We start from the raw sequence: 12,345 nt of genomic DNA on the forward strand, positions 1-12,345 counted from the left end.
GCCCATTTATTCGCTTCTATCTGTATCTTTCACTGATTAGTTTTTTGCCTTTTTAAAAACCAATGTAACCCAAGTTATTTGGGAAAGCCTTTAAAATACCTAAGTGAGTTGGAGTTTGAAAAGACTTTCGGATAGACAATCTAGGAAAACTCCTGAAGTTTTTCACAGATTTTTAATACGACTCTCTGCCATTGTATCCGGGTTCCATGTTTCAAGAGCTAAAAAGCTGGAAGTCAGTTATTGTGGTATTCTCTCCAGGTAAGTTCCCCTCCGAACATTTTGTTGCGTTATTTTGCTGACTTTTCCATTTCATGAGCGAGGTGGCTCCACAGGCCTGCACCGTTTAGGGAGAGCAAGGTTCACTCGAGGGGCCTCGGCCCTTGGGTGCCAGAGGCCGTTACAAACAGGCAGCGTTCCGGGTGGGATTTGACGTTTAGATATTAGCCCTGACGTTACAATTTGACGTTTAGATATTAGCCCTGACGTTACAGCCGGGAACGTTACAGCCCACCGGCTTGGGCTGCCCGCACCCAGCCCGGCCCCTCAGGGCCCGGCCCTGCGCCGAGGACGACCACCTGCCCTCCACAAAGATGGCCGCTCGCGGCGGGAACCGCCGCTCCTCAGTCCAAGATGGTCGCCCCGCCGGCATCCACCTGACCTTTTGCCCATACTTAGGATGGCCACCAAGCTGCGGCCGACGTGCCCGAACCAAAGATGGCCGCCGCAGCCGGGGGGGGGGGGGGGGGGGTCCCTGCCCTTATCAAAGATGGCGGCGCCAAGCGGCCGGCGGCGGGGGGCGGGGCGAGGCGGGGCGGGGCCTCCGCCCGGGGAGCCGGGCCCGGGGGGCGGGGCGGGGGCGCGCCCGGCGCCGAACCGGAAGTGCCGCGCTGCCTCCTCCAGCTGGTTGTCATTTCGTGCGGCAGCTCGGTCCTGAGGAGACGGGGCTCGGCAGCGGCCGGGTGGGGAGGAGGGAGGCACCGGCTGCGGCACCGAGGCAGGAAGCGGCGGCCGCTGGGGGGGTGGGGGGAGGGGAAGGAGACAGGAAAAAAAAAAAAAAAAGAAGCAAAACAAGGCGGCGGCAGCAGCAGCAGCAGCGGCGGCGGCCGAGGAGGAGGAGGCTCCGCGCGGAGGACTCGTCGCGGCCAGGCTCGCCGGCTACCGAAGCGCCTCCCGACTCCCCGGAGCCGGTGTGGCGGCAGCCCTCCCCCCCGTCTCGCTCTCGCCCGCGGAGCCTCCCCCGCCCCCTTCCACCTCCCGGCAGCAGCGTCCCCCGCGGCGACCCTCCCGGTGCCCGGCCGGTTTACATGAGGGGGAAGGAAGCCCGCCTGGAGCCCAGAAGACGCGCAGCAGGGGAAGGACTGCTCCGAGGAGCCGCCGCCGCCGCCGGACCCCGCGCCCCGGTTAGTCCGCCGGGCCCCCCCTCCGCTGCGCCCAGCGGCCGAGACCCTGTCCCGTAATCTCCGGGCGATTTGGGAGAACCGGTTAAACACCTTCCATGGGGGAGAGAGGAGCCCGGCCCCCCGCCGCCTGCACCTTCCCCTCCCTGCCGGAGGCAGCTCCTCTCCTGAGGTAAAAAAAAAAAAAAAAAAAAAAAAAAAAAATCCCTCCTGCCTTCCCCGACACCAGGAGTCTTGCGAGGGAGGGGGGACACCGCGGGGGGCACCCCACAGAGACCCGGGGCCTGGCGAGCCGAGCCTGCCCGCGCCGCCCGCCCCTGCCCCGCTGGATGCCGAGTCCCTGAGGAGGAGAACCACGGACGGGCACGTCCAGAGGCGGCCTTCCAGCCGGGGGCTCGCTCGGCTGCAGGGAACCCGCGTATCTGGGTGGAAGGAGGCGAGCCCCGCATCAGAAAGCACCCTCCCAGCAGCAGTGAGAGCAAGAAAATCTCCTTCCCCTTCCTCCTGCACAACTCGCTGTCCCCTCCCTTCCCTTTTCCCGAACGCTGAATGCTGATTCCTGAGATGAAAATCTTCCTCTTCGGACAGCCAGGACTCGTATGAAGGACACGCAAATATTGGATCGTAAATGCGAAGCGAGTCTGGCGAGCTCAGAAACCCAGCCCAAAAGGAGCAGCATCAAGAATCCACCCTTCTCCTGCACAACTCACTCCCCACCCAACACACATAGAATACTAATTTCCTGAGATAAGATCTTACCCCTTTAAACAACCACATACACGCATACACACATACACGCACGCACAGAGTGTATATTATTACTAAATATAATAGGTTAAACCCAGCAGCACGGGAAAAAGCCTCTTCTGCAACTCACTCCCCCTTTTCACTCTTCTGAATGCTGAGATCCTGAGGTAAATTTTTCCCTTACCCACAGCAAAGACTCTTTTTGAACAGGACACAAATATATATTAGATTATAGAGATGTATTAAATTATTCCAGATTTAAATCTATTTTTTGCTGCCAAGGGGTCGGGGGACCAGACGTCATTGTATTTTTTTTTTTTTTTCTTCCCTCCTAACTCATTTATGGGCAAGTCAAGGCTGCTGAGGAGGAAAAAAACAGGATAGTTAGAATCTCTTTATCCTTATTCCCCAGAAGCTTTTTCTCTCATTGCTGTGCATTTCCTTTAGAAAAAGGAAACCTTATTTTGTGAACCAAAGATTTATTTTTCCTTTCCTCCTGGCCAAAGGAAGGAAGCGGACACAAATTGACACGTTTAAAGAGTTGAAGAGATCTATCTTTTGCAAAAAACAAACGTCTTTATCCAAATCTGAAATAAATAGTGTGGAGGGAGAAACTGGAATATCTAGCTAAAACCAGGATACTTACTAATCTTGCCTCAGAAGAGGACGAGGTAAACACTAAACATAAACTTGTTCTTACAGGGAGGATTCCAACCCTAAATATAATAAATGGGGGATTACGGGTTTGGAGTGTTAGTGCAAAACAACACTGGAAATAAGTCAGCTTTTCCAGTCAGATTTCATCCACATCTGCAGCCTCCACACCATCATCAAAATGCAACCCCTAGCCCTGCTGCTTTTATAAATAATAACACAGCTGCCAATGGCAGTAGTGCTGGGTCAGCTTGGCTCTTTCCTGCTCCAGCTGCCCATAATATTCAGGATGAGATTCTGGGGTCAGAAAAATCTAAAACTCAGCAACAGGAAAAGCAAGAGTCCCTAGAAAAACAGCAGCTTTCCCCTGGTCAAAGTCAGGAAGCAGGCATGCTCTCTGAACCCGAGAAAGCTAAAACTGAAGAAAATCAGGGTGATAATTCTTCAGAGAACGGCAATGGAAAGGAGAAAATAAGAATAGAATCGCCGGTGTTAACAGGATTTGATTATCAAGAGGCTTCGGGGCTAGGTACTTCGACGCAGCCCTTGACATCCACTGCATCTTCTCTGACTGGTTTTAGTAACTGGTCTGCAGCTATAGCTCCTTCTTCTTCTACAATAATCAATGAAGATGCAAGTTTTTTTCACCAGGGAGGGGTTCCTACTGCTTCAGCTAATAATGGTGCTCTGCTGTTTCAGAATTTTCCACATCACGTCAGCCCTGGCTTTGGTGGTAGCTTTTCCCCCCAAATTGGACCCCTCTCTCAACACCACCCTCATCACCCCCATTTTCAGCATCATCACAATCAGCATCAGCAACAGAGGAGGTCTCCTGCAAGTCCTCATCCACCTCCATTCACACATAGAAATGCTGCTTTTAATCAATTGCCTCATTTGGCTAATAATCTTAACAAGCCACCTTCTCCATGGAGCAGCTACCAAAGTCCATCGCCTACACCATCTTCATGGAGCCCTGGTGGCGGTGGATATGGTGGGTGGGGTGGGTCCCAAGGTCGAGACCACCGCAGGGGACTGAACGGAGGGATAACACCCTTGAACTCCATCTCGCCCTTAAAGAAGAATTTTGCAAGTAATCATATCCAGTTGCAGAAATATGCTCGACCCAGCTCAGCCTTTGCTCCAAAGTCGTGGATGGAAGACAGTTTGAATAGAGCTGACAACATTTTTCCTTTCCAGGTGAGCATACTCTGTTATATCCGTAAGAAAAATAGCACGTAAGTGCATTAAAATGCTCTAGAAAGGGTCGGGTGTTTGAACAGTACAGTCTGATTGTGAGACTTCTGTGCTTGCAACTAAAAAAAAAATATATATGGCTAACTTGAAATGTCATAGTGTGAATTATGCTCTGACCTGTGAATCATGTTGTGGGTTGGTTTTTTTTTTTTTTAATAGTGGTGGCCATATAAATATCTGTTGCCCATCAGACATCTGTACTGGCCAGTTTCCTTCAGCTTAATACTTACACGCATTCAGAAATAGCTGATGAACAAATTTAGTTACAAGTAGCAAGTATATCTACAAAAATGAGTAAGGAAAAAAGTGCTGCCTGATGGAAGTATGAAAGACCTGAGGCCTTCTAAAGTATTCAAGAATGTACCGCATCTGAGAAAAAAGTATTAAGTGATTGTATTTTGTTCTACAGTATCATACAGACTTGTAGTGCAACATAATTGTAGCATTTTTTTTTTTTGAAACTTTGATTTTTTTTTTTTCACATGATGGTAATCAGTGCAGTTTGCTTTCCTGAGTAATGACAGCAAATTTTGGTTACAGGCCATTAAATCATCACCAAAAATAGATCTGGATGAGTGTCAGTTGGTGGTCTCCTATATTTTATTATCGCCTTATCCTGGCAGGAGGCAGGTTGTCTGGCAGTTCAACCTCTCCTTCTAGGCTGACTTTTCATGGATTTGAAAAGAACTGTATGTTGGACGTAATTTGCAGTAAAAATTAAAACAGAAGTACTCTTCATCTGAGCACTAGTTAAATCTAGCTTTTATGTGTGTGTGCCTTTTGTAAACTCCTTTAGGGTGAACCCAAAAACCCAAGAGTTCTTTTACATGTAAAGGGTTGTTTTTCAGGATCTTCAAATGAGGGCAAAAGTAAAAATTTCAAAATGATTGCAGTATTTCTAGCCCTGCTGTAAGAACCAGGGTGACCTACTTTAAAATAATTTGAAAGATCTGTAGATAAAAACTATGCAATATGTCTCATGTTATAAACCACCCTAAAGAAACAGAAATATATTTAATAATGACTTTGTGGATTCAGACACAGGAACAGTTCAGTTCTTCGTAAACTGTTCAGTTTCTGTTTGGTTTGCAGGGCCTGCCTATGTAGCCTTCTGACAACAGAGCAGCTGCTGGCAATAACTTTCCATTAGAGACCTTTTTTCTACTGCAGAGCTACTAGCTGGTTCAATATCAGGTAGAGCCCTTGTAAATTTAGAATGCATAGTAATAATTGATTTTAATGTCAGGATTTGTAATTAATATAATGAACCTGTGTCCAGCATACCAAATTTATACACTGAAACCATTAGAAAAAGGGACACAGCTGGAGTCGGTCTTTTTTCAGCCTCACTGCAGCAAGACTTGGCTCGCAGTTTAATTCATTCTGTACCCTGACACATAGCTGATGTTCGGAGTGACAGAATGAGATCAAGTGTGTCCTTGCTGCTGTGTATAAGGCCCAAATATATACACAGTGATAGAAATGTGCTTGGTTTGACATCAAGGAAATTTCAGGAAATTGGCAAAGTCAACCTTGACTTCTGGGTTGTGTTCCAAACATAAAATAATCAGACACACGTATTTTGATCATGGTAAAGAAATAATTTTTGTGTAGCATGTTGGTATCTGTTTACATAAACACTAAGGTGAAGCTGTACATGTCAAGACCAAGTCTGACACTCCTTCATGCCAAGAAAAGGAAAGTGTTGGAGTGAAGTGCTTTCCAGTCTGTTACTATCACTTCTGTGAAGAAAAGGGCAGGGCAGCAAAACAGGACTTCAGCACTGCAGACCTAGAAAGATGCTGATTAATTTTGAAGCCATCTTGGACAACTGCTTTTTGTAACTTTTTTTTGTATAAAATCGTTAGCTCCTTTGGCCACTTCGTCATTTGTGTGTTGAAAGCACACTGAATTTTTGAATGGCTGGAAACAAATGATGTAAAATTTGACCTTTGATGTCTTTTTATTTTTTCTTGACTATGCTGATTGTATGCCTGACAAAGCAGAAATAAGGAGTTTTGCTTATTGTGTTCATGCATATATATATGAAGTATGCTTGATGATGCAATCGTGTACTGGACAAGGCTATTTTGTTACTGGAATCTTCTTAGATTCCTGTTTAGGAAATAATTGAAAGCTGTCTTTGCGGCAGCAACATAATGGAGTAATTTGATACAACTATCCCTTTCATTTAATATTTATGTTTTGGTGCTTAAATCATTAAGAAGTGTTGCTGCAATCTAGTGAAAATTAGTTTCTTTAGAAGGCAAGATGTAAACAAGCAGTTGCAAATATTTGGAGGTCACTTTCTTTTTTCTCAAAGGTTGTCTCTACTCCAAAGCTTGGTGAAACACAGAAGTCTATGTTTTGATGGAAATCTTAGGGTAACCAAGTGTAAATGCTCGTTTCCTCTTCGGAGAGGACAACATTGCATAATGTCCCTTATAAGCCACTAATGCGAGCTACTGCTGACTTCAAATATTTCTGCCCATGGCCCTTAGATGCTTGTGATGAAGTGGGCATTCCAAATGGTGCAGATGAAAGGAAAATACTGCTGTGATCTGTCTGATAATCTTGCAATTTGATGATTGCTTGCTTGGTATTGAGAGCTGCATGCAAAACATTGTGCTTTTTGTTCTAAGTGGTTTTGATTTGGAATTCTGTCTCATAACATTTCAGAAGTAGCATGTCTGTAGGAACCTTTTGTTGCAGAGATGGAACTGGAAGCAAGGTCGGAGAAGACTGTTACCAGATCTGTTAATGAAATTAAGTTTTGATATTGTGCTTTAGCCACTGGGCAGGCTTCCCCCTTCAAAGATCGTTTGAAAAGAGAAAAACCATTGTTCTTTGTGCGTTCATTTGAAAAGGAAATGGTCTCCAAATGAAAAAATGGTTCCTGAATTTAAAAAAAAAATTTTTTAAAAAATTGAGTCTCTTGGATATAACAGCCTTCCCTGAGAATTAATAAATGAAAATGCTTTGACTGTGACTACTGCATCTTACAAAGTTACTGATTTTTTTTAAGTAATTCTCTCTACTTCTCTCCCAGCAGCACTGACAAACTAATTTTTCAGTAATTGCATTTTATTGCAGCATTGCCTTCAAGATTGTTTTGGCTTTCCTTTTGCTATGTACTTGCACTTCCTCATGAGAGTGGAACATCCTGCCTGTTATGCAATGCATAAATCTTGCTTTGATAGGCATTTCCAGGTTTCCAGATCTCATCTTCAAATGTATGATGATGTTTTTTAAATTGGTCTTTGAAGGCACAAGCAAGTTAAGCAATAGTGTTCAGCTTTCTGTAAAAATGCTTAAAAATAATTTGTGTTTCTTCCTGGAATCAGGCTTGAAAATAACTGCCCGTTTCAAAGAATTTTGTACATGAGAGCAGTTCATTATATCCACTTGTTCAAAATGTTTTTTCCTTTCTTCTACAGTGGCTAGTTTCCAGGTATATAACCCCTTCCAAATCCATTGAGGGTCTGTGCCAGAGAGACTTTCTCTTCCCCTGGGAAGATATGGAATGTTTGGGAAAACACATACGTGATTACAGAATGTGTTTTAATTCTGAGCTATACGTCATGATTTGTTTGCTCATAGAAATGTGTTGATTTAATACGTGCGTTAAACAAATTCATGGAGAACTGGAATTAAAAAACAACCTCTTGAATGCACATGCCAATCTTTCCTCTTGAAGGAATTTTGCAAATAAATTTCTTTACCATGCCTCTTTATTTTAACATTTGTCCTTTGTTTTTGAGGAACCTTTTCATAAATCATGATGGCTGGTTGCATAAAATGAGGCTACTTGTTTTGCAGAATTTTATTTTTATTCTAGCAACAGCAATTATTCCAAGAAATTTCAAGCTATCATTTTAAAATAGAATAAATACTTGAAGTTGGATTTTTAAATGTCTGTTCACCCATTTTTCTGTAACTACATCAGCTGTGTAGTAATTAGTGTTTTGTATGCAGTTCCCCACAGCTACTGATCTGTGGAATTAGAAGCACTCTAATGTGGTATGACACGCACAAGTTAAGTACTGTGGAAGTTAACACTGTTCTTGTTTTATAAACTTACTACTGACGTTAATACTTCGGCTTTGGCCCTCCTGTGCGTTTTTGACCTCAGGGTTTCTTTTTAAAGAGAGCTTTTGTTAGAAGCTATTTGAATTATGTTTGTATTTTCCTAAGATTAAAAGGAGTACTCTTATTAAGCATTTTGCTTTGAAAATTGCATACTTAGCAGCCCAGCATAAAGACTGAGAACACAAGATATTGTGGAAAATAATTTCTGGAAGATACATAAAAAAACCTTAATATGTAGCTAAAATAGAATCAGACAAGTTACTGGAAATTCTTATAAAGGTCTGTAATTTCTAACACTTAAAAAAAAAAAAAAAAAAAGTTCAAGTTTGACTAAGCCAGAAGTGCTCCCTCCCAAAAAAACTCCTATGTTATGCGTCACTTAACTTTTCCAGCCTTTTCTTATTGTTCCCTGGTGAAGCTATAAAAGATGATCAGGGCAGCATACAGCAACATCCTTTCAGGAAAAACCTGTTTATTCAAAGCCTTTAATTCACTGAATTCTGGACTGGGAGCTGGAATACAGCATTTGCAGGGTGATGGGAAGGAGGAGAAGCTTACCCAGAAGCATAATCAAGTCCAAATATGCTTTGCAATTAAAAGAAAAATGTGGAAGTTTTAGTACCTACAATACTACCTCTCCCTACACACTTACTTTGCCTGAGACACAAGGCCTTTGGATTGTGGGAAATACGTACAAGCTTTCAGAAAGTTTCAGGTTTCCTGTGCTATAATGAGGGTAACAAATGTAATTTTGAGTTTTCTAATTTTCACAAGTATTCTGGTTTGACAAAGATTTAAATATGTAAAATGAGCCCCAGTTTTACAACTACACGTACTCCATAAATACTGCTTAATCACCTTCAATAAATTGCTTAACACAATGGCATACTTTGCATTATTATTAATGCCTCGCTCTTCAGAATCGTATTTTATAAGATTAGGCACAGCCTTAGCTACCAGCAAGCGCTTGTACTTTGCCAGGCTTTACTTTTTGTACAGTTTGGATTTTTAGCATTGAGAGGCCCATCGTGGGAAGCACTGAATAGAAACTGTCAGGTTCTGGAATCTTAATTTTTCAGGTGATGATAATGCTGTGATTAAATGTAATGAATCTACACTTCAATAGTTAAGTTAGGTGTACATTTTTCTGATGTGCAAGAGAATTTATGTATGGGATTTTTAAGTGTAAAGTATAATCTTCCTGTGCATGAAAAATTCATGCTTAATTTCTTTTGCATAGGAGGATGTCATAGTATATATCATACATGCTTAGTACCAAGTGACTTTCTTTTTGGAATGAAATGTCTTTGGGCTTTGAAAAATAAAATTGGAATAGGAATTAGAATTTAGTGATTTCCTGTTTACAGGTGGCTCCATTTTTTACAAGACTTCTAAACATAAACTGTCTGGGTGCTAGTGGGGAAACGACTGTAGTCACAGAGGTGAAGTGGTTTGCCCATGCTGTATGAATCCAATGACAAAGTTGTGACTTGAAGTCCTGAGTTCTACTCTCTATGCTTTAACAATGAGATTACATTATTATGAGCACTCTACATACTTACAAATGATTTCTAGATAGTACGAGAATCAGAATAATTTTATTTTTCTGTAGACAGAGCTGGTCAGTGTATAGTTCAAAACTGTTGTGTTTGCTATTGTAGACTATTTACAGTCTTGATAGCTCTCTCTTAACCATATCTTCTAGCTGTCACCTCTTGTACAGTATTGTGAAAACAATACTGCTTATTCAAAATTATATTTAATGAATGTCTTTTGAAATGTTGGCTGACATTTTAGACATAGTGAGGTATTAAGACTGCCGGTTGATTTTTTATTTATTTATTTATTTATTTATTTATTTTTAATGGCCTTGTGGTCGACCTGATGTCTTTCTGCTTCAGGTCTGTTTCCTAAGGATAAATATGTGTGTGCCCTTTGAGCCCTCTGATAAAGCAAAATTTTAGATGCCCTAAACAAACTTGTGTAAAGCCAAGTTCTTGTGATCAACCTGGGTAAATAGTATCAGGCTGTAGTTAACTTATTTTGTTACTGAAGTGTACATACTCTGCTTTATTCCAGGGTAGTCATTACCCCTATATTTTTTCTTTATAAATAAATAAAAACGTATACAGTAAGCAATGCAGCTCCATGGAAGGCACTGTGACTTTGTGAATTGATCCATTAAAAACACCGCATTTTTATTAATTCACTCTACATGAAGTCTTTTGAAGAAAACATCACTTTTTTCCTAAGTATGGTGTGGCTTATGTGCTTTATAACTCATAACTAACATGTATCTGAGAATAGCTCACACTTTGTTACCAGTTAATCATCAATATCTTGACTGTTACAGCTTTTTCGGTGTTACGGAATTAAATGTATAGTTACATATTTCTTCAGCGATATGGCCACTACCACTAACCTGTCATCAGTCTTTATTTTTATGTTAGGTATATAATACATATATGTATTTCAGGTATAATATGTGTTTCTGATAAAATGTGCTGGCCATCTTGGAAGTTAAGACTGGCAAAATTTGTGCTACTGTTTTCAAAGCAGTCTCACTATAAAAGGCCTTTAAATTGTATAAAAATTCTAAAAAACTGCCAGTGGTGACTTTCTGTAGTAGTGTCGACCCTTTCAGTATCAGGACAAGTAGTCAACTAAATTAGTGGAGTTCTTTTATAATAAGCACTGTGCAAACCTCTGAACCAGTTGAGCATGGCATTTTGGCTGGTCTTCATTTAGGATGTACATGACTGATATCTTTTCATTGGATAGATGTATACAGGTTTACTTATATGGCAAGTTCTTGAATTATTCTGCATTTCCAGAGAGGTGGACTGCTGCATTAATTTCAGGAATATATCCAAATTCAGTGTAACAATAGTAGTGACTCTTAGTGTTGTGCTTAACATGGTTTGTTATCTTCTAATTGATAAGCAGAGATATGGAGGAGCAAACTGTTTCAAACAACCCACAAATAAGACTGATCTTCCCAAGGGTGTTGAGGCTGGGGCAATTCAGCACCACAAATTGGCAATGATGATTAGATAGCCTGTAAGCACAGAGACCTTTTGTTGGAAAGAGAGGCAAGAAATAGATAGTAACATATCTGCATTTTGAGGGTGCTGTAGCCTATGTCAGTCTTCTTCATTGCTATGACAAGTTACTGGAACCACTGGAGAGCGTGAGTATGAATGTGGGCCACATTTTAGCCAGTCTTCCTTTTTATGTGATTGCTAATAGCTGCGGGTAGGAATATGACCAGTTAGTCTTTTGTATCGGTGCGCAGGGTTGTGTTTTAAAGTTTTTGCAGTATGATTAGAAGCTTATGGACCTTATACTACAAAAGTGACAGCTAGCTGGTTCACTCAGAAGGGGAAAACTATAAACTCCTCACCACAAAAAGCTTCTATTGGAGAAGGTGGTGTCCCCCTCAGCTAACCAGTTCAATTCCATTTTTTTTCTCAAATGTTTAAATTTTCTGTTCTCAACATTAAAAACTTAGCATTGCAGCAAACCCCTCTGTTCCTTACTATAGCTCAACCCAATGTAACACAGATATTTGAGAGACAAGAGACTATCTTTGGGCTCACGTACTCCAGCTCATACATAGCGCAATAAACTAGAAATTACTCAGCCTGGGTTTCTTCCTTCATGTCACCCAGACAACTGAAAGCTTAAGTGCCACAAATTCAACAAAGATTTGGAACTACTGAGGTTCTACACTTTGTGAAATAAGAATTTTGTAGCTGTTCATGGGTTGGACTTGAGGTTAATTCCATGCAGAGAAACACAATACACTATGAAAGCCAGAATGAAAGAAGGAGTAGCTACTGAGGGTTGTCAGGTTTTCAGAAAATGCTCCACCTGTATTTTAGGCTGTTTTTGTCATGTTGTGAGGACTGCTGAAAATGTAGATTGTCTTCTGGCATCCCTTCCTGAGTTACACAGCTGTTGGATCCTAATGGGTCCACGATGCAGATCCAAGGACTTTTACTCAATCCTGCTAAGGTATTTTAGTTTAACTAGTTTGAAATAGTTATGAACTAGTAATGTAGAAACCCAAACAATAAACTAAATACTACTAAGAAAGGAAGAAACCAGTCAGAAGTGTGTGAAAGGAAAACAAAGAATTTAAATGCTCGTGATAGTTTCTCTAAGGTGCCTCAATAACCTTGTAATATAAATAACCAAGGAA

At 41.7% G+C, this 12,345-nt stretch overlaps 1 protein-coding gene across 2 annotated transcripts in view; it reads left to right on the forward strand.

Moving 5' to 3' along the window:
* Positions 1 to 929: 929 nt before the first annotated feature.
* Positions 930 to 12,345, forward strand: part of CPEB4 (cytoplasmic polyadenylation element binding protein 4) — a 45,421-nt gene continuing 34,005 nt past the window's right edge. The window contains exon 1 of one of the 2 annotated variants that reach the window (XM_069772511.1): positions 930 to 3,995. In XM_069772511.1, coding sequence (XP_069628612.1) covers positions 2,874 to 3,995 — 1,122 coding nt within the window. In that variant the 5' untranslated portion in view covers positions 930 to 2,873. The remainder of the gene's footprint in view (positions 3,996 to 12,345) is intronic. The other variant, XM_069772512.1, reaches the window with a different exon arrangement.

Source organism: Haliaeetus albicilla, chromosome 27 (genome assembly GCF_947461875.1).
Source record: "Haliaeetus albicilla chromosome 27, bHalAlb1.1, whole genome shotgun sequence".
In the NCBI taxonomy this organism is placed as follows: domain Eukaryota; kingdom Metazoa; phylum Chordata; class Aves; order Accipitriformes; family Accipitridae; genus Haliaeetus; species Haliaeetus albicilla.